Genomic DNA, 23,074 nt, shown 5'->3' on the forward strand with positions numbered 1-23,074 from the left:
GTATACCTGTAGCTGAAGAGTCCAAGTCCAAGCAAAGGACAGGTAATGAAGGCCAAGGAATAATGAGAATGTCCGGAGGTGCATCTCTGAGGTTTTCCTTTTCACAGAGCCACTTTCGTGGGGCATGTATAAATCCCCTATGTTTAGTTGTAAATCAGTGCGACGTTAATTTAGCCATTTATCCTTTTTTGGGGGGGAGGGTTGCCGAACGTAGAGCTCCTTCCCGGGCCATGGCTTAGAGAAGGCAACGTGAACACAGATGTAGCAGTAAACTAATTTTGCAACGGAGATAGCAAGATTCAGAAATTTTAATATTCTTAAAAGAATATTTGATTTGGGTGAAGAGGAAGCGGACTTGATTTTCTTGGAGGCTCTAAAGAAGAGTGGATGTGAATGATTGGGCAAGCCAGCTTCTTTATAAAGGTGGTTTTTAAATTGCATTGCTTAGGGTGTTTACCATTTATTTACTTGACTTTTGCCCTTGCATGAAAAACCAAAAGAAAATATGTCTTATTATCAATGGGATACTTTGGTTTAAGAAGCTGGTGACATGGTGAATGGCGAGTTAGATCTTAGGCATTATCTATCCCAGATTCAGGAAGTCAGGGAAGTGAGGTTATACTTGTAATAAACATGTTTTCATGATTCTCTTCCCTCTGAAAGTTAGGGTTTTGCATGAGAAGTTTTAGTCCCTGTATAAAAGAGTGGGAAGTACAAACATTCTGTAAATGACAGATCTTTCTCTTTTTCTTTGTCCAACTTGGATTCCTTAATTTAAAATCTTAAATTACATTGATGATTTAGAATTCATTTCAGAGCTTCTTTAAAATTCAAAATGTGACTTGATTTTTAAATCTTTGATTTACATACTTTGAGGAACCCATTTATTATAGAAAGCAAGAACAGCTGTGTTCTCCCTGGGGTTGATCGTTTCAGTCAAATCCTTTTAAAACATAAATTAGGAAGATTAGGATTTAATCTTTGTTTCTTACAACAAAAAATTCTCATTACGCAGTTAATATACTTCCTAGACCAGAATGTGTTATCAGAAAGTACATATTATCTACTTTTTAATCAATAGCATATTCACAAAGTTTAGATTTGTTTTGTGGTTACATCAGAAAAACTGAAAGATTTGATCTTTTTATTTTTCCAGTTCACTGAATTTAGGAAGTTATGGGCTAGGGAACCTATCACTGAGCTATTTGGCGAGTATTTTTGCCACAAGTTGCTAGAAAGACAAGAACCATCACCAAAAGTAGGAAGAGGTAACTTGTGGATTAGCTATGATATGATAATAGTCATAATATCTTGGTAAGAAATTAAGCACCAAGTAAATCAAGAGTGATGGTACTCAGGTTTTGGAGAAGGTATTTCAACAAAATGTTAGCAATAACAAGACATTCGCAACCTGTGGAAGCGTAAACTATTTTTAAAAGTGCACATGGGCAGCTCATGTATCTGTCCCCTGTGGGTGGGGTAAGAGTAGCTTGCCATATCAGAGAGGCTGTGGCACACATGGAAAGTATGTCTTTTAGAAATGGAAAAAAAATCCAATGAAACATAATGGGGAAGCTTATCAATTAAGCAAGTCATGTGCAAACTGTCTTTACGGCTGGTTGGAAAAGAAAAATGACAACGTTCTTTAAAATCAGTCATAAGTTTTTGTTTATCTGTTTTGTCTTTTTCCAGGGCCACATCCATGGCATATGGAGGTTCCCAGGCTAGGGGTCTCATCGGAGCTGTTGCTGCCAAAGCCACAGCAATGCGGGATCCGAGCAGCATCTGCGACCTACACCACAGCTCACGGCAACGCCGGATCTTTAACCCACTGAGCGAGGCCAGGGATTGAACCCGCAACCTCATGGTTCCTAGTCGGATTCGTTAACCACTGAGCCACGACAGGAACTCTGAGTCATAAGTTTTTAAGTTACTCAAAAGCAGGCAGTTTACTGAGTCTATTTGGTGATGATGGTGCAATGAACTTGATTAGAAAAAAATAATAAACTTTAGTGATCTATTAGTCTAATAAAAGAAGGTAAAAGGGAATTGCTAACTCTATAATTGTCTCCTGAAATTAATGACTAGTTTAAATTGTAATAAATGAACAGATAATCTAGGTCCAATTAACAAATTAAATGTAGACAGTTCATCAGAACTATGTGGCATCCTTCTGTATTTTGAAGGAACTCAAAGTTTTAGGGGTAGACTAATAATAAAGCACTTAAGTATCAATTAATAACATGCCCTTTTTGTCCTCCTTGATCAGTTGTATTTATTTAGCAGTACGAGCTTAAGTGATGATAAAGGTTATCTCGAGGGAGTACATTTGAATTCGGAAGTGTCCATTATTAGAAGAAGTATTTCTGGATCAGGAAAGGCCGACCTATACGTGTGTTAACCTAAAAACTTATACTTGATTCAGATTTTATTATAGCAACATATTGACTTATTCCGCATTCGCACTGTGAGATGAATAGTGAAAGTTGAACATCTTACCATTTCCTCGGGAGTACTAGCAATTATGATAAAAACATAGAATCTTATTCAGCTGTTGATAAAACATTACATACAAGCAGGATCCTGAGTAAAGAAGAAGAAAAAAAGACTTGTAGATTCTTGGGCCTTTCGCGTTGTGTGCTGGTTACATGGTGGTTTAGAAGTCTGGGTGCAGGGATTATGATGTCCAAGTTGGAGAGAGAGAGAGTTAAAAGGTAACCTTTTGCTGGTGGAAGGTTTGAATTCGAACAGCTCACCTACCTACATCTTAGGTTAAATATTCTTACCAGCACCACCATTGCATTAATGCGCCAGTTGTGTCTAGTCAACTGCTTTATTCTAAAAAGAGTCTGGGAGTGCCCATCATGGCTCAGTGGAAACGAATCTGACTGGTGTCCATGAGGCCGAAGGTTCCATCCCCGGCCTCACTCGCTGGCTTAAGGATCCAGCGTTGCCGTGAGCTGTGGTGTAGGTCGCAGACACGGCTCAGATCTGGCGTGGCTGTGGCTATGGTGTAGGCCGGCAGCCACAGCTCCAATTGGACCCCTAGCCTGGGAACTTCTATATGCCACAGGTGAGGCCCTAAAAAGACCAAAAATAAATAAATAAAAAATAAAAAGAGGCTGGTCCTTTGGCATGCACCAGACACAGCATTTGCTGCAGGGGATTGTGGTAATGGTTTGACACGGTTCGTGTGGGTGATCCAATACACTGTGGACTGGCTGGCCATTTGGGATACAGTTGTTCTCACAAAGCACATGTGGAGAGTCAAGGGAGTCTGTATGTTTTGTTTCCTAGGGAGTCTGCATATTTTGTTTCCTAATGTGTCGTTGTCTTTTGTGATTTATTTTCCTTCATTTGAAAGTTTGATGCAAAGCATTTCCTTTCTTTCCCTCTGCTCCCCCCTCAGAATAATATAGCCGACCCAGAAGAACTGTTCACAAAATTAGAGCGCATTGGAAAAGGCTCCTTTGGAGAAGTTTTCAAAGGAATTGATAACCGTACCCAGCAAGTGGTTGCTATTAAAATCATAGACCTCGAGGAGGCCGAGGATGAAATTGAAGACATTCAGCAAGAAATAACTGTTTTGAGTCAATGCGACAGCTCATATGTAACGAAATACTATGGATCATATTTAAAGGTAACGTGTGTGCTGTATTATTTAAGTCATAAGGTATTTTCATTAGCGGTGTTTCTTCTGTTTTTTAAAAAACGCCATTTTTTGAAAGGCAATGTCTTAAATTAGGATTTGGCTTCCAGGCAGAATCCAGCTCCATTTATAGTGCCAAAATAGACTCTTTTTAGATTTAGCAGCTGTATTCTGAATGCATCTCAGTACTCAGCTGCACCATTTTTTCCACACCTGAACTTGTGGGGTTGATGGGGGAGCAGACATGCAGCTGAGCCTTGAGACATATCCTTGGTCAGGAAAGAGCTTTCTTCCTGGGCTTTTACACATTATTCTCAGTGGTCCAGTCTGTCTCAACCTCAGAACTGATGGCATATGTAGGTATGTCACTTATTCCATTGAGTTACAGTGGGTATTTACACATCTCTCTCCCCCTCCAAGTTGTGAGCTTCTTGATGGCCAAGAATTTAGTTCAACCAGCCTTGGTTTTTCACATCACTTAGCACAGGGCATGGCACATCTTAGCACATGATAAATACTTGTTAAAATGGAATTAAATAGAATAATATCTGCCTCCCCCCCAACACACACAAATGTTGAATTTTTAGTTTCCAGGATTATGGATTAGCAGACACCTAAATATCCAGCAGATGGAAATATTACTGCATAACAAAACTCTCTTGTTTTTGCCAGCAGAAGAATTAGATGACCCAAGTCATCTACCTCTTTTGTTCCAGAGTTAGAAATCAGAATTTGTGTCTATTGAAATGTAAACAATAAATAGAAAAATCTAGCCAAGGTTGGAGTGTAAAATATTTCAAAAATTTAAAAATGTATCCCCATATTGTTATTTTTCAAAGGCAGGCAGTGTTAGTTAGGTCTTTGCTTTTCAGGGCTTCCGAGAGGGAAGGGTTTTTTATTTGTTGCTTTTTTGGTTCATCTATATCTAGGCCAAAAGGGTGTGTTTATAACCCATCAGGCTGTTGGCCTGCACAAAAATTACTACTATCTTTTTAATGTTCTGTGGATCAAATATACCCTAGAAAAAGCTGTCTATGTTCGTTAATACTAATTGAGAAATTCATCATCAATTTAACTGGCTTTTTTTTTTTTACAAAGCCTGATTTATTCTAATATTACATGAATTACGTGACTGCGGAGTGAATGCATAGGAAAATGAATCATTAAATAGCCAGTCACTGTGTGTCATATACTAGGTTCTGGAGATGTGAAAATGAACAAGTCACTCTCGCCATTGAAGGGCTCACAGTCCCATATAGCACTAAAATGGTGTAGATTTTGTGATTGAGTGTGTATGTGCACGGTACCGATGGGGCATAAATAAGCAAGCACTTACCTTTACCCTTTTTTTGCCGTGGTGGCGGATACTGCTGGTAGCTCTTATCCCATATGCTTCTCCAAGTGTTAGCGTTACTCTGTTTTACTGTATACATAATTACTTGATTCTTTGTGGCATATTTGCTTTCATATTCTTTCCTACAAAGCTTATTTAGCAGGTCAGGTTCTTTTTGAGGAATCCTGTGAGTGGTCCCACAGTATCAGTAGTTTTAGGTCCCTCTTCTAACTCCCATAACAGGCTTGGTTGTAGGCAGCCCAGGGAATTTGTTGCTGGTGGTGGCAGTGGTGTATGTGTGTGTGTGTGTGTGTGTGTGTGTGTGTGTGTGTGTGTGTGTGTGTTTTGCTCATTCTGGTTTACTCTTTCTGGATTGAATCCTTGTAGTTCCAGATCCACTCCAGAGCAAATCTAGATGCTTGCTATTTATAGGCACCTTTATCCAATCAGCTATTTTTGGTAACTGACTTAAAGTATTAAATCATCTCTATTTAAAATGCTCTCTTCTGTATCATATTGAAATTGGGTACTGAAATGGTATTGACTTTTATTGGTTACTTACAACCTTTGTTTATTCATAGTCAGAGCTCTTATGGGAAATGAATTGTAGCTGTGAGCTGTGGTGTGGGGTCGCAGACTTGGCTCGGATCCCGAGTGGCTGTGGCCGGCAGGTGTAGCTCTCATTTGACCCCTAGCCTGGGAACCTCCATATGCTGCAGGTGCCACCCTAAAAAGAAAAAAAAAATTTCCCTCATAGTATACATATATCAGTCACCCAATAAATGCTTAATATTTTAATCAATGAAACTGATAGTTTTCTCCAAATCTTGACTATAGAATGCTTTGAGACCAGTTAATGATACAGAACTATTATCCCAGATGTCCTCTGAAAGAATTAAACTGCATTATTTTTATCTCCTTCGCCCATCATTAATTAAAGTACCTGATGAAAAAGAGTGCTTTGAGGAACCCGTCGTTCCATGGTAAAACTGTAGAAAATCACAGGTGACTGCTCTTGATTATTTGCATCTAGGTTCGATTTACATTAAATAAATGTGTGTCCACACACATATGCACACATGTGCCATCTCTGTATGGATATACTTAGACACACAGAGAGAAAAAGAAGTATCTGATGATTTTATAACCCTTTACTACCCCTTATTTAAAGTACTTCCTTAAATCGGCCACTTATTTTATGTTTATATTCAAACGTAATGGGACTTTGCAGACTTGCATTTCTTTAAACTGAAATCACAGCAGATCTAACAGGGTTCTGTTTAATGCAGTCAGTGTTCACTCGGGGCTGCGTCCTCGAAGTGCCATCAGAGGACTGCCTCATCCCTTAACTTATGTTCTGATTGTGGCCCGTCCTTCCATTTCAGATGACATGGGGGATTTTGTGTTAATCGAGGAAAGGAGGCTATGCGTTCTTCTCAGGTTGTCCTAACACAGGACGGAACCAAGACCTCACTGTAAGCTGGGGGCAAAGTTACTGCACTTGAGAGAAAATTATATGCTCTCTGAAACTGCATGTAGTTGTAGCGCTTTCCTTGAGACACGCAAAAATGTACTAGGTATTCATTTTGACTGAGCTCACTGTATAACTTCATTTTTAAAAACAAGAGTAAAAACCAGACAAACACATCAGTATGACCACAGTATTTGCCTTTAATTTTAGTTCGCTGCAGATTTTCTTGACGGACAAAGTTAGTCTTTGTGAGGACTGCTAAAATAAGCAAACCCTTCCCTTCTGATCTCATAATATTGGAAGAATCTTTTATAATCTTTAAATATTTTTCTAGTTTGATGTAAATCTTAAAATGCAGCTCACTCAGGCATTGACTAGAATTTGAATCACGCCTTTATTTGCTGCTGAAAATTGCCTTTAGATTTTTGTTTATGTTAAGGAGATATACCACACCTCCACATACCACGACTACTGATATTTATTTTTTAAAAAAAGACTTGAATGACTGGAGTAAAGTATTCCAGAATAGGGTGTGTACCGTTCTGTGGCCTTCTCACGATTTTCCTGAGAGTTTTGTGTGTGCTTATTTCCCGTGTATGGCGAATGTTTCGGGAATATTTCTGGACTACGCTCTAATTTTAAAAACTCGTATTTTTCTTAGAAGACTTGAAGGAAATTGAAGAGGGAAATAATTTCCTCCTCTTAAAGTGTTTTTTTTTTTTTCTCTCTCTCTCTCAAAATAAGAAGCTTTAAACTTCCTGTGATATACCTCTAAGAAGCCCCCTATTAGATTCGATTCGGCAGGTCTTTATGTATTGGGTACCTACTCTGTGTATTCCTTTCATTCTGCATGCCTTCCCTGGTTAGTCTCATCTACTTTATTCTGACAGTTTCTAAATTCATGCCTCTGGTTTCAGCCTCTCTCCTTAGCCCCAGACAGGTATGTCTAGCTTACCTCCTGGTACCCACTTACCTATGGGTCGGTATATCAAGTGCAGTATCCCCCAAACTGGGGAGTGGCATTTCACCTGGGTCTCGAGTATGATTCTGATGGGGGCCAAGGTGTGCGGGTGAGGTTCAGACAAGGCATTCTAGACGGAGGAAAACGATTCCGGGGGGCGGGGGGGGGGTGTAAAGTCTCTGGGAAGATATTCTCCACTGTCCCTTGCGGTTCTAGAACATTTTACATTGTGGTGAAATATACATCATGAACGTTACCATTGTCACCGTTTTTAGCACACAGTTCTGTGTTTAGTACGTTCAAGTTGTACAGCCGTCACTACCCTGTGTGTCCAGAACTGTTTTATCTTCCTCAGCGGAAACTCTGCATGCGTTAACTCCCCACTCCCTCCTCACCATCGTCTCCAGTAACCACCAGTCCGCTTTCCATCTCCATGAACTTCCCTACCCTAGGCTCCTTCATATAAATGGAGTCATTCAACATGTGCCCTTCAGTGACTGGCTCGTTTTACTTCTGCACGCTGGTTTATGTCATCGGTGTTCGGATTGGCCGTTTGCTTCATAGACCAGCCTACTTAATTCAACATGTACTTGATCTGTGTCCAATAATGATCTCACAAGTATGTCTAATGGGTATTTGAAATGATTTTTTCCTTTTTTAAAATGTTTTTTTTTCTATGAACAAATGAATTCCAAATTCCACCGTAGCCTTTCTCCCCCTTTGGCCAAGTGTTGGCTTTAGTGGCAAACAGTGGGGTTCAAAGGCCCTATGGGGCCATGGAGTTGATACCCCAGACACCAGGGATTTGTTAAAACTAAGCTCCAGCTTCTCCCCAGTAAACAGTATAGTGGCTCTTGAAATACTTACTCTTTTAGACATCCTGAATTTTGAAACACAGAGCGTTTCCTAAACCCTAATTGACTATGCAGGCTGATGCAGGACTTTTTTTTTTTTAAAGGGCCGCACCCACAGCATATGGAGATTCCCAGGCTAGGGGTTCAATCCCAGCTGCAGCTGCTGGCCTACACCACAGCCACAGCAACACAGGATCCGAGCTGCATCTGCGACCTACCCCACAGCTCACGGGAACGCCAGATCCTTAACCCACTGAGCGAGGCCAGGGATCGAACCTGCATCTTCGTGGATGATACTAGCTGGATTTGTTTCGGCTACATCACGACGGGAGCTTATGATGCAGGACTTTAAACTTACTTCTCCAGCCCGTTGTTAAAGTGTGTGGATCATCTGATAAGTGCAGAAGTGGAGGTTGTCCTTCAGGGACTTCCTGTGTTTAAACGCACCTGATGCGTGCTTATCATTCAGAGGTACTTGGCACTTTTGGATTTGTAGACCAGTAGGCGATATCATCTTAGCCTTTTAAGTCATTTAAAAGCAAAGCAAATCTACACATTTGCCTTCTCCAACAAAAACGTCTTTTACCAGAAATCAAATGTTAGAAGTTGTAGTCCCCAAGAGAATATAAACACAGGGTCCGGATTTTTTGGTGGGGTGTGGTTTGTGTTTGGTGTTTGCCTTCAGACCTGTTGCGGTCAGGGATCAAGTTAAGAGCCTGTGTGGCTTAAGCTTCCTTGACTAGGGAGAAGCCCACCAGGCCTTGCTTCGGTTCCCCTGCCTGCCTCACAGTCTTCTCAATGTCCGGACCTGTGACCATCCTCCAGTGAGGCCTGTCTGCAGCAGTGACAATCAGAAGGAAGCAGCCAGAAAAGCTGCCGGGCAGCCCTGGTTCCCTGCCTGTTTCGGAAGAGGCCTGTTTCCACTGAAGAGCTCTAGTTTGCAAAGAGGAAGCCTTCTTTTCAGATCTGAAAGTTGCTGAGTCGTAACTTTAATGACCTTTTAAGCTTTCTGTGAACATTTTTTAGTGAAGAACAGACAGTTGGTAAGTTTCTGTTTTGGACTGGTACCCTCCCCCCCCCCAACCCCGCCAAAGAAAAAAGACACAATGTTTTTAACTTGGAAAAGAGGTGCTTTCAGACGCACAGAACTGCAAAACAGACCAGTATGTTTTATAAGATCTTTTTATATTTCTTTTAAAGGTCAGGTGAACAGGAAGCGTTCTGAATTCATAAGGTAGAATGTAGTACTTATTAGAAACAAACTGTGGCAAAAGGAAACATTCTCAGGCTGTACGGCTGTGTGAGAAACACTTTTTTTTTTTTCTGAAAAAAGTATGAAGGAAGACCCATCAGGTTCACAATTCTCATGTTCTGAGTGCCTCGTTCCTATTCAGGAAAATATGTTCCATGAACCCCTCCTGGACTTCTTCTCCCCTCCCACTGCTGTGGGGTTTATTGCCTCTCCTTCTGCTGTAGATACCAGTCTTTCCCTCCTCAGTTCAAGCCGGCCTGCTGTGCCAGGAGAGCGTGGATGTCAAGAGGGGCGAGGGCTGTTGTCCCCTCTCTTCTGCTGACACATCCTGCCCAAGATTGGCATCAAGAGAGAAAGGAGGGATCCTTGCACCTTACTCTAACTGAGCCTTCCCTCCCCGGCCCCTAACCCTGGGCTACATCCCGTTCCCCCCACTGCAGTGCCACCCAAGCACTCAGCATCATGTTACTGGAGTCCATTTCTCTGCCATTATAAAGCCTCAGCCTCATGGAGACACTTGGAAATTTTGAATGGAACTCCTGAGTACTTCCCAGGGATTGTAGAGTTTGAGGACTGCCAGCAATAGCTTGAGAATTTTCATCCCACGGCTGGGACTGAAAAGGTGAAAAAGGCGTTTCCTGGCATCCCAAGTCGAAGCACTCACTGAAGGTGTTTTGCCCCTAGGAACCTCGTTAGGGTATAAATAGTACTTTCCTCCGCTGCGCTTTCTGCTATACTATGGATACCTTTGTGTTAAATTGTCTTTCGCAGGGGTCGGCTTCAGGAACGTAGGCATTATTTTTATGGGAAAATGCTTGCTCTCCCAAATTCCAAACATTTTAGTTAAAAATGGACTTTGGGAACACAATCTATTCACAACTTGGCTATTTGCCAGCACAGTAAAACCAACCATTCTACTTCCCATGAAGTCTGTGGTCCCACAGAAATTCAGAGACTACCGCTCATGAAACGGGATGGAGACAGAGACATGTCTCCAGCATTTCAGACTGTAGCTGAAAGAAAAATGATTTAATGGTTTATTCCAACTTTTATCGGATATAGCTGAAGTGCGCATGTTTGTGTGTATGTGTGTATGTTCACTATTTTTGTAATTCACACGTATGCATTCCCCCTATGAGCTCCATTTCCTCTTGTACAATTTACAGTAAGGTTAATTCTCTTTCTCGTATCCATTTACCTTGACCCGGGGGGGGTGGGGGGCAGTGTTCTTTCTAGGTTCCAAAAATGCCCATGAATCATGGCTGAAAAAAGTTGTAAAGTACATTAAAGCAAAAGCCAAAAACTAACACAAGGTACACTGTCCAGTCTCCTCACACTATAAAATCACATGGGAAGCACCCAGAAGCCCCATTCAAAATTTCTACAAGTCTTCATGTACCTCCTCATTCTTGGATGTAACCCACTTTTCCTTTCAATATCATCATTCAGAATGATACTTTAAAGCTGTATTTTTTTTCCTGGGCTTTATAAACACTGCCAACAGTTCAACGATAAGAAACAAAAAAATGTGTTCTTCATTTAACTCTCTCGTACGCTCAATAGGTCTCAGGGAGGGTCAAGAGTCAGAACATGCATTTGTAATATTCTGTGTGCAAATATATTCTGGGTTCCAGGCAACTAATGTGACACCTCTGTTTTAGCACCAGGACGTCAGTATGTCAGATTTACCATTTCTGCTGGTATGTTATTTGGCTCGGGTTTATAATTATTAAAAATCTGTGTCATGGCTTTTACAGGGCTCAAAATTGTGGATAATCATGGAATACCTGGGTGGTGGTTCGGCACTGGATCTTGTAAGTATTTTAAACAAATCACATGCGCACAGACACATCCATGCTTTCACTGTTCTCTTCACCGGCGTAAACAACAGCATGAAGTGATTGCTTCAGTTCACCCTGTGTACTCTTATAGAGACTCAGCTATGTTGCAGGTTTCTGCACATTGCTAACGGTCTTAGAGTGTATAAAAATGCAAACAGCTGAAGAAAATAAAATCCCCCCCCCCAGAATAGGAATGAGTGTGTGACATCTGCCATCAGTTTAGAGTTTTACTTGACATGCTTATCCCTGAAAAGACTGAGCGTTCTTAGATTTTTTTCAATGTGTTATTCAGATAACTGTCTCTAAAAGTGATTCTTGGGTTCTGACCAAGAAGGCCTACAGACCCAGCTCTCTGCAGAGTTCGCTCTGCTCCTCTGTAGGTCATTAGGAAATGCGATGGCATTTCTTGTCACAATGACTTGGAAATGCCACAGCCATTTTAGCGGGCAGGGACTAGGTGTCTAAAATCCTGCGGTGTTGGGGAAAAGTTCTCCCACTCAATGAAGAGGTGGTCGTGTACAACATATTTTTGAGAAAGCCTGGTTGTTTTCCCCAGGTGGTGTGATTCTATCGGGTGTGGGCGCCCCCCACCTTTAAAGTCTTTATTAATATGACATTGTATTTAAAATTCGGTAGCAATGTCTGAAGACACCTTTGTGTAATAGAATGACCACTGGGCCGGCCTCTGGGAGTTTGAGGTTATAGGGCTGGCTCTATTTATAACTAAATCTGTGACTGTGAACCAGACACATAAATTCCTTGGACTGGATGGCCTATAAAACAAAGAAGCTGCACCAAGTTCTCTTCCATCTTTAATATTATATGATTTTTATATACTATGCTTCTGCCTTTGAAATTATAGCCTGCTGTTTCTAAAAATAAAGTATTTTGATGATTAAGATCACTAAGTAATGGAGTTTCCCCTGTGTCACAGCAGGTTAAGGAGCCAGCATGGTCTCTGCAGAGGCTCGGATCGCTGGTGAGGTACGGGTTCAATCCCCGGCCTGGCACAGTGGGCTAAGGATCCAGCATTGCTGCACCTGTGACAGAGGGGGCAGCTGCAGCTCGGATTCGGTCCCTGGCCTGCCACCTTCCACATGCCGCAGGTGCAGCCAAAAAAGGGAAAAAAATTTAAAATAAAAAGATCAAGCAATATTTTATTTCTTACTTGTTAAAGTGGAGGTGAGTTTTTGTGACTGAAAATGATCAAAGGGCTTTAGTCCTGACTGCGCATTGACTCCAAAGTTTCAAATGATGCTATGAACAGAAATGACCATAAGCTCTTTTCTTCCCTTTAGACAAAACCATATTTAAAACCATTCTAAAGAAATGGTAATTGAACTTGATGGAGCACCTCATCTTCTAGGAATTCATCTCAGTTTAATCACTTGCTGAGTTCGGTAATCCTTCCTTGTGTCTGATCTAATTCTCATATCCTAAAGCTCGAGTGGATTTTTTTTTTCCCGCTCTCTCCTCTCTAGTGAGAGAACATAGCTGGTGTTTCTTAGTATAATAATCCTTCATGCATATGGACTCTGGTCTCATTCTCCTCTTGCAGTTAAATGATCTCATCTCTATTTGTCTTGTCACGTAGTTTTATTATGCAATAGTTTTTTCATTAGCTCCACAAGAAGCCTTGCAATTGCTCCGCGATCCTCCGTCCACTTTTTAAATATTAAGAGACTTCTCCAAATTTATCACCGTTACCTTCGCTCTTCCCCGAAGGTGCTCACCATGTCGCTTCCCTGATTTGCAGGCATTGGCAAAGCTAGTGCACTGCTCTCATCAGGATCTCTGATGGCAACGTTAAGCCGCGGACCCTGGCCCAGCCCAAACGAATGCAATCTGTATCCCCCAGTAGTAGTTCGGTTGGTTTTATGAAATCTCTGAATGAAGTGATCATGTGATCTTAATCTCATGCTGCCCTTCTGATCCCTGCCTAAATAGAGCAAATATCAATTAGCCCTGAGTGGCTGAAAATCAAGACACCTAGATCCTAGTCCTAGTTCTGCCTTTGACTTCGCTGGCTCGTATCGGGCCCGCCATTTAACCTGTGCCTTACTTTCCTCACATGTTCCATGGAGAAAATTGTAGTCTCCTTGCTTTTGTTTTTCCAGCTCTAACACTTGATAATGTTGTGATTTAATTATAAACCTCATTTGATGAGAGTTCCCTGCTGGCCTAGCGGTTCAGGATCTGGCATTGCCACTCGTGTGGCGCGGGTTCCATCCCTGGCCTGGGAACTTCTGCATGCTGTGGGTGTAGCCAAAAATAAAAATGAAATGAACCTCATTTCACTGGACTTTGTAGGGAGAGCAAATCATGAGAAAATATGCTGTTTCTTCTTCACATATAGGCCTGTGCAAATGAACGCTACCCTTTGGGGAATCTAAGAAAGGATCAGGCTTACAGAAGGGCACTGCTGCCAGGGACAAGAGGGGTATGCTGGGCAGAAAGTGTTCATCCCTTTAAACTGGTGCCTGAGTAGTGGCATGTGATCATGGCTCGTAATTTATGTCAACATTATATAGTGTACACCTCGAGATGCCCTCCCATTCTTACCAAAAAATTAGCTGTATGTGAACAGACTTTGAACATGCCGTACATTTTTTTTTTGGTATTGAATTTACTGTACCTCACTTCTTTCCAGTAAGTATTGCGGTGGCTTACAAACAAAAACATACACTAAGGTTCATAGACTAAAACATGAGCACCACGGGGAAAAGGTGGAAGCAACGTGCTAAGTGCAGGCGAGGGCGGCACACAACATGCTGCCTTAGGGAGCGGCTGGAAGTCCAAGGAGTGCGGACAAGACCCCCAAGCCCATGAGCAGACAGTCTTTGAAAGAGAAAATGTCCCTCTCGAATATCCTCGGTTGACCCCAGGGGCCATTTAACACAAGGCCAATACACTGCCCTGGAGGCAGAAGTATGAGCTCCGAGAGACCTGGGCTGGTGGCCTTCCGTCTTTGGAGAGATGTCACTTGTGCGCTCCAAGGACAGGGGGCCAAGAGCTCGGCATCACCTCTCCCAAGGCTGCATTGGAAGTGTTTAAAAAAGCAGACTCTGCTCCCTCTACTTGACATTCCTTCTCTTTCCAATGCCCTTAGTTCTCCTTTTCTGACCGTTATCATCATGGCTAAGGAAACATTTTTAACCACAAGGTTTGGGATGGTTTTCTGGCTGATAAGGAGCAAGAAAAACCAACTCTGCCACTACCCCCTTCCCCTTTCCCTGCCACGGAGGGTCTCCTCCTTCCTCCTGCCAGTACCCAGTTAGCTGAGATGTTCTGGCGTTGTCACTGCAGTGGACCTCAGTGGACCAGATAAGCTAACGGGTCTTTTACTTTGGGACCACTTTTCTGTTGGTTTCTACTGCAAATATATTTTTTAAAATTCTGTGTTATCCAGGGCACTTTTAGAAATCCTCTGCAATGATAGCTAGTACCTTTGGAGAGCTGGTAGCTTTTACAATGACCGCTAGGACCTTGCCCAATTTCTGAAGTGACTGAGGGTATACCTCCTCTGGCCCTGGTCAACATACATTATGACCAGTGATCCTAAGTGCTCATCTTAAAAGTAGCGCGACTTTGCCTTTACGTTGTGTGGCAGTACCTCAGAATTTCTCTGCCAACAATCAATAGAATAATACGCCATTTTTACCTTTTGGATGCGACTTTAATCACTGCTCTTTAAATAGAAACTTTCAGGGTGGAAGTTGTTATATTTGAACATAAAGAGAGAACGTTACCTCGGAAAGGCACCCATTGAACTACGACCATCCCTGGAGTATATATACTATGTAGCCAGACCATGGTTAATACGAGACCCGAAGTATGGGTTCTATTTTAAGCTGTGAAATTTCAACATGAAAGTGCCCTTTATTCAGAATAAATATGGCATTCATGAAAGATGAAATACAGAAGGTGCCAAAGAGCTGTGAATCCCTCCCAGTGTGAGGCAGAATGCGCAATATTTGATTTTCACCACCTCTTCCCTCCTTCCAGCAAACAGAACTCTACCTCAGCTCTGACTTGAGATTCCCACCCTTTCCTGTAATAATATTGTACAGTCCACTGTTTGTGCTTTATGAGGTACTAGAATTTTTAAATAACCATTTATTTTAAAGAGAGATTTTCAGATATTCCATTACAAGTTCTCCTGAAACCTAATCATTGCTTTCCTTGTATTGCAGTTAGAACTATTGGCTTTAGTACAGGGATGGGGAAGGAAAGAGAAATGGGTTATATTTATTTGAAAAACTGGATCCTGCCATGATGTGATCATTTTTTTTTTACAATGCAAGTCTGAATAGTTTATTATATTCCTAGCTAAACCTTAAATCTGCGTCTCAAAAAAGGCTCCATGCTTTACAGTGGTTTTTGAAATTCGTCAATGCTAAGAACTGTGCTACAGCTAACCCATGTGATCAAATTGGGTTGCTGCAGAGATCCTATGGGCTGCCCGATCTAAAAATCAGTTCAGTGTAAATATTGAATGCGTTGTACATGGCAGATGCCAAAATTTTAAGTAGCTGATTTCGTTTTTCCTATCTGAAAAAAAAAGCTAATTCAGTCATTATTAAGCATATTTCTTAGATCTTTGATGTAAATATTTAAGAACCTCAGAATTTAGAGCGATTATACAGGTAATACTGCTTATATTAATCTTACATTACTCTTTCCAGATTAAATCTAATGATTGAAAACCCTTTTAGCCTTTTGATTTGACTTTTCTACTCCTTCCTCGCCTTAAAATTTTTGCTCATTTGTTTAAATATTGACTTAATAAAGAGAACTGCCTCATATATCTAAGCAATCCCCTTCTTTCAAAGATCACATCCAGTTTGAACTTTATTGTTCCAAACTTTGACATGTATATGTGTCTGTGTGTTTTTTCCCTCTAAGCTGCGAGCTGGTCCATTTGATGAGTTCCAGATTGCGACCATGCTAAAAGAAATTTTGAAAGGTCTGGACTACCTGCATTCAGAAAAGAAAATTCACCGAGACATAAAAGGTATACAGAAGCCTAATATGAACCTGAGGAAAAAAAAAATAGATGCATTCTGAGGAAGCTGAGGTTCTTTTGGTTTCTTTTTTTCCTCCTAGCTGCCAATGTCTTGCTCTCAGAACAAGGAGATGTCAAACTTGCTGATTTTGGAGTTGCTGGCCAGCTGACAGATACACAAATTAAAAGAAACACCTTTGTGGGAACACCATTTTGGATGGCTCCTGAAGTTATTCAGCAGTCAGCTTATGACTCAAAAGTAAAGTGTTACCTGTCCAAACTGTTTGGTTTTTAATGATAAGTTTTATATAATGCACTATCCACTTTAACAAACTACCCTAACTCTCCTTCCTTTTAAAGTATTTCTAAAGCTAGATTCATGTCAGATGTTGCTGTTACATCATAACTTCCCTTGATGCTGGTAATATTTGGACCCTATTCCCTTCAATGGCCTTCCATCCTACTTGGAATAAAGTCCAGGGTCCTTACAATCACATACGTGGCCCCTGTACAATCTGGCCCTCACCTGCCTCTCCAGCCTCATCTCCTCTCACTGCCCTCTATTTTCCACCTGCTTCAGCCACAGCGGCCTCATTGCTGTTGCATAAACATGGCAAGTACCCTCTGGCCTCAGGACCTTTGCACTTGCCTTTTCCTCCACCTGGAATAACCTTCCCACCAGTTGGGTCTCTGCTTCAACATTACCTACCCAGAATAGTCTTGCCTAGCCATCCTGTGTAAATCTGCAGCCCCTCTGCCCCCTCATTTATTATTCCCTTATCCTGGCTTACTATTTTCTTCACAGAACTTAGCACCATCAGACATCCTATTATTAATTTATTTGTCTGTCTCTTCTACTAGAACATAAATAAGCCCCTTGAGAACAGGGGTTTTTGTCTGTTTAGCCACCACCTGAATCCTCGGTGCCTAGAATGCAATAACAGCACAAAGTAGGGAATTTGACTTTTTTTTAATAAATGAATTCTATGAATAAAAATTTAGTAACATCACATTTCTTGAGACATTTACTATTGTATGACCGTGCGCTTCCACAGACTCTTTTTTTTATTTTTTATTTTTTGGTCTTTTTGTCTTTCTAGGGCCACACCCGTGGCCTATGGAGGTTCCCAGGTTAGAGGTCGAATCGGAGCTGTAGCCGCTGGCCTACGCCCCAGCCACAGCAACGCCAGATCCAAGCCATGTCTGCGATCTACATCTCAGCTCACAGCAACACCGGATCCGTAACCCACTGGGCAAGGCCAGGGATTGAACCCACAACCTCATGGTTCCTAGTCGGATGCGCCAACCGCTGAGCCACGATGGGAACTCCTTCCACAGACTCTTTTGAGGCAATGTGTTGGAATGGAACTTCAGGGTAATGGTCTTTTCTTCCTTACCTTAGGCTGACATTTGGTCCCTGGGAATCACCGCTATTGAACTAGCCAAGGGAGAGCCACCGAACTCTGATATGCATCCAATGAGGGTTCTGTTTCTTATCCCAAAAAACAATCCTCCAACTCTTGTCGGAGACTTTACTAAATCCTTTAAGGAGTTTATTGATGCTTGCCTGAACAAAGATCCATCATTTGTGAGTATATATGCTACTACTACGGTTTTCTACGGTTAGATCCACATGGAGCCACTGTAGGTGGTTCAATGGTAAGGAGTACAGTACGTGTGAAAATTGTCTAAGATCCATCCACAAACCTGATTCCTCCCTCCATGTTGCTAATTCTGTTCCCTTCTTGACAAGATCCATAGTTCCTTCTCTCCTTTTCCTGTATCTTTTTCTCTTTTTTTGTGGTACCCAGCTTCTTCCTTATTCTGTTGATTATTTCCTGGCTTAGGGGGAAAGAAATGTGAGAAGTAAAGTTCATTTTCTAGGATGTTATTATTAAAGTATATGTATGATTATTCCCATTGATTTTTATTCAGCTGTGTGTTTGTTTTCCATGAAACGGTGTTTGCATTTCACGATTTTTTATTTAATGTTTGGAAATGCCAACATAAAGTTGTGTACTTTTCCTAAAGTCTAATGAGCTCTATTCATTTACTTGGCAAATTTGATTACAGTTGTTTTACTGTTTTTAAAATAAAGCTGCCTGATGACTTCTAGAATCTAGAAATATACAAATACTGTCTAAGTTCAAAGTAACTATTTTAAATTGCTAATGAATATTCTGGTACTGATAAAATACTAAAGGGGAAAATATCCCCCACAGCACCTGGTATTTCTATTTAGACACAACATGAATTAAGGTGTGATGGGAAAGGGATTAGTCTGGGGGTCGTAGGATGTGTGCAGATAATAACAAAGAAACAGCCTTGCTAGTTTTCATCCTTTTTTCCAATTTCCAGTAAATGTAACGAAAGTATTTTAAAGCACTATTTGGAAATATTTTAAAAGTTTTACTTGATTATCGAAATCCTGCCATGTGTTTCTCTGCTTTTAAGAAAGCCCTGCCTGCCCGTTTGCTGGTAGGTAGGCCACCTTTTGCCCATTCGGCTGTAACAAGTGGGCAGCAAAGTAGCGAATTTAATTTGGTTGCCTTGAGCCACTTCAGAAATAGAATTACCTAGTGTCCTATGACATTTTAGTTGTCTTCCTGTCTACAGACATGCTTTTATGCCTTTCAGCTTAATAACTGCAATGATTTCTTATCACTCCGTGCAATCATAGAGCCTAGAAATATTCACGCATCCTGCCTCTTTGTTCCTTAGCGTCCTACAGCTAAAGAACTTCTGAAACATAAATTCATCGTAAAAAATTCAAAGAAGACTTCTTATCTGACCGAGCTGATAGATCGATTTAAGAGATGGAAGGCAGAAGGACACAGTGATGATGAATCTGATTCTGAAGGCTCTGATTCGTACGTGCAAATTATTCAATTTTTATGTAGACAGCACATTTTAATATTACAACATCTTTTAACTACAATCCAATATGCTTTCCCAAGCATAAAATATAAACTCTGCTCTAGAGTTTGACTTTAGAAACTGGCCATCTTTTAAAATCACAACCTGTAGAGCACAATGAATTTGGAAACAGATTTTTTTCTTAGAAATGAATTGCTTTAGTTTTAAATGGTCTTGGTCTAACCCCTAGTGGATACTTAAGTATATTACAAAATTTTGGAACAAGATTCAATTTAAGGTGTTTTCTTAGTTTGCCCAAAGTGATACGGAGCTATGTCTTCTCATACTTTGGAGGCAACCTGCAAAATCCCTCTGGAGAACTAACTTTTCCCACTTTTCTTGGCCATGTACCAAAATGGTCAGATTGGTACATACTTATTTATATCTGATTTCTATCCCCTAAAATGTTGCATTGTTTTTTAGCTGCAGCAATTTACATTACCATTTTAGCCTCTAAGTCCATAACTTACTTAATTCAGCCTAAAAAGTCTGCCGGCTACACCAGCATTTATTCCTCCACTGGGTGAACTGATACCGAGGTAACACCAATTTTTTTTAGATAATACCTGCATTTATGAGAAATCTCCCAACTTTTGAAAAGGATAAAAAAAAAAAAGATCAGGATAGGGGTTCCCACTGTGGCACAGAGGGATTGGGAACCTGGCACAGTGGGTTAAGCATCCGGCATTGCTAATACCCACGGCTCAAATCTGATACCTGGCCCAGGAAGTGTATGTGCTGTGCAATGGCTTAAAAAGAAAAAAAAAAAATGAGGATGGTTTTTTGTACCCTGTTCTACTCTCTGTTGCCTTAGCTGCCCATGACACTCACCCATGAAGCCTTAAAAAAAAAAAAAAACAAATCACTAAGCCACACTACAGGGGATCCTGATCCAGTCAGTGGGAAGGGGTGGGGGCCGGCCTTTATATTATGGAGTTAGAGGTCTTCACATGTGATTCTGGTACACACTTTAGAGTTGAGAACCACTGCTGCTGTCCCGTAGAAAGTAGTGTCGACTTGAAGCTGAAGATCAAATGATTTTTTAACACATCGGGACAGTTTTCCATTCAGAATCTGACAGCATTGACTTGGTATTTTCACCACCTATACCATTTAGGAACTTATGGAAGTATCTTTGGCCATCTCTTTAGGGAATCCACCACCAGGGAAAATAATACTCATCCCGAATGGAGCTTTACCACCGTGCGAAAGAAGCCTGATCCAAAGAAGCTACAGAACGGGGCAGTATGTATATCCAGATGTTCACCTCCTCTTGTTAGGACTAGATAGTGCGATTATGATGGCCAAACATTGTTAGAATCGAATACCCCTGAATGCCTGTCCGTTAGTTTTGAGCTAATTAAGAAATGATCAGAGAAGTCTTTTAAGTGGCCATTGGTATGTTTTAAAATGCATTTTCCCTAGAGATAGCTAAACCCGGTGGAAACAGGTCTATCAGTTGGAATCCTAGAAGTTAGAGGCCTCTGGATGATATAGATGGGAGTTATTGATGGGAAGAAAGCATGAAGACTTGCCTTACATTGGGTCTTTGGGGGGAGGGATGCAAATTAACACACATGAATGATTATTTTCATTTCATGTATATAATTTATAACATTTGTTCAAAGGAGCAAGATCTTGTGCAAACCCTGAGCTGTTTGTCTATGATAATCACACCTGCATTTGCTGAAGTAAGTACAGATTCATTAGCTTTGGAGATCTATTTGAAGAAGTATAGTAATTGTAAATGTTATAATTATTGATCTTTCTCAGCTTAAACAGCAGGATGAGAATAATGCTAGCAGGAATCAGGCAATTGAAGAACTAGAGAAAAGCATTGCCGTGGCCGAAGCTGCCTGTCCTGGCATCACAGATAAAATGGTGAAGAAATTAATTGAAAAATTTCAAAAGTAAGCTTGAAATGTCATTTTTTAAAATCGATTTTGGAGCGTTACCACTGTAGCTCAGCGGGTTAAGAACCCGACAGTGTCACTGAGGATGCAGATTTGATCCCTAGCCTCGCTCAGTGGGCTAAGGATCCAGCGTTGCCACAAGCTGTGGCATAGGTCACAGATAATGGCTTGGATCTGACATGGTTGCTGTGGCCGTGGCATAGGCCGGCAGCTGCAGCTCCAGTTCTGCCCCTAGCCTGGGAACTTCCACATGCCACGGGTACAGCCCCCAATAAAAGCAAAAGGAAACAAAAGAACAAAACAACTATTTTGACATGTTACTGCTGGATGTTCATTTATGGTGTCATAATTACCTACTTGATTCAGTCATTTCGATTATTCCTAACCAAGTCCATTCTTAATAGTCACATACTTGAAACCTGTTCTGTTTGTGGCCCATCTTCAACACTAGCTTTTGGATTCTTCTCTTCGGGCAGTACAAGGTAGTTTGCCACTGAATGAAATGGCCTGTGGTTTTTTTTGGTTTTGTTTTGTTTTGTTTTCCTTTCCCTGTTCGTAGGCAGGCGTATAGACAAAAGGTCACAGGGCATGATCTTATTTGGACCCTTGTAAATACCATTTAGAAATGCTTTCATTCTTGCCACTCTTCTTATCGCACTGCTATTCACATAGTTTCAGTGCCAAAGTTCATCAAGTTTAACCCCCATAAGAAAAGTTAAGGAAAGAATTTTAGGTATAGAAACTCAGTGAAGACTCTGAAAGGTTCTCATGTCTATATTTCAGTGTCTATAGTGCCTCTTAAAGTGTTGGTTTAATTTTGTTCACATTCAGTGAAGTTCTTCCATTTAATTTTTTAATTCTCTTTTTAAACAAGACTTTTGTATGCATGTACAAACACACGCAATTCCTTAGCTCAAGCAAGTTATAGAGCAGTACTAATCTCAGCCTTAATCTCGTTATATCACTTCTTTGTATTTGTGATGCCACTGGGATCAAGTTGGAACAGACCAGACAGCCTGTAAACCACATACTCTCCTAGATCTTTCTTGCTGATAAAGTCTGTTTGTACTCATCAGCTAAAGCCCCTCTTAAAATCCTTTCGTTTTTAATGGAAAACCTGCCCTCTCTTCGCCAGCTTGCAAACGAATCAGTTGCAAGTTGTAAAATCGGACGCAGAAGGGATTTTGGAACTCCTTTCTATTTTAATGTCTACATGATGAGAGGCAATAGAAAAAAAAATTGTTTGCTGCATCAACTCGATTGCAGAGTTCATATGAATGAAAAATGTGCACATGCATAGTTATATATCAATTTAAGTTTTTCTTAATTTTATAGGTGTTCAGCAGATGAATCCCCCTAAGAAATGTCTTGTTATTGGCTTCTCTTTCATATGGACCCAGAGAAACCCACCAAAGCTACTTCAAGCTTAACAATGCTTAACTCATGAGCTCCATGTGCCTTTTGGATCTTTGCGACATTGAAGATTTGAAAGAAGCTATTCAACTATTTTGTGATGGTGTTTATCATTTTATATTTTAAAGAGATTATTTTGTAAGAAATAACTTTTAATACTATAGTTTCAGCTGTATTCTAGAAAAGGTTGAGATACAGTTTTGCTTTTAGGTATCATTATTACTTAAGTTACTAGGATGAATACCTTTCATGTTTTGATCTTTAGTTAACTGTACACTCATGAAACATACAGGTATTTCACAGTCATCCTAAATATTCAACTTTCGTAAGTCATCAAGCTTCAAAAAGCTTTTTTTTTTTTAACACAAGCATATTCTAAAAATGACTCTTGGAAGGGAGGTGGAGACAAGTCAGACATTCTTAAAACAGAAGTTTTTTTGATAAGCTTTTAGAAATGACATCTGGA

At 40.7% G+C, this 23,074-nt stretch overlaps 1 protein-coding gene across 1 annotated transcript in view; it reads left to right on the plus strand.

Moving 5' to 3' along the window:
• STK26 (serine/threonine kinase 26) overlaps positions 1 to 22,955 on the plus strand; it is a gene marked incomplete at its 5' end in the record, with an annotated part of 58,456 nt that extends 35,501 nt beyond the window's left edge. The window contains 10 exon segments of the mRNA NM_001143727.1: positions 3,410 to 3,640; positions 11,278 to 11,334; positions 16,267 to 16,375; positions 16,468 to 16,625; positions 17,769 to 17,954; positions 19,088 to 19,236; positions 20,434 to 20,527; positions 20,911 to 20,973; positions 21,056 to 21,192; positions 22,531 to 22,955. Coding sequence (NP_001137199.1) covers positions 3,410 to 3,640; positions 11,278 to 11,334; positions 16,267 to 16,375; positions 16,468 to 16,625; positions 17,769 to 17,954; positions 19,088 to 19,236; positions 20,434 to 20,527; positions 20,911 to 20,973; positions 21,056 to 21,192; positions 22,531 to 22,555 — 1,209 coding nt within the window. The 3' untranslated portion in view covers positions 22,556 to 22,955.
• Positions 22,956 to 23,074: the final 119 nt, after the last annotated feature.

The sequence above is a fragment of the Sus scrofa genome, chromosome X (assembly GCF_054392235.1).
Source record: "Sus scrofa isolate SSC_HxYL_T2T_F1_AM1 chromosome X, Sscrofa_HxYL_maternal_Yorkshire_Landrace_v2.0, whole genome shotgun sequence".
NCBI classification, from domain to species: Eukaryota; Metazoa; Chordata; class Mammalia; order Artiodactyla; family Suidae; genus Sus; species Sus scrofa.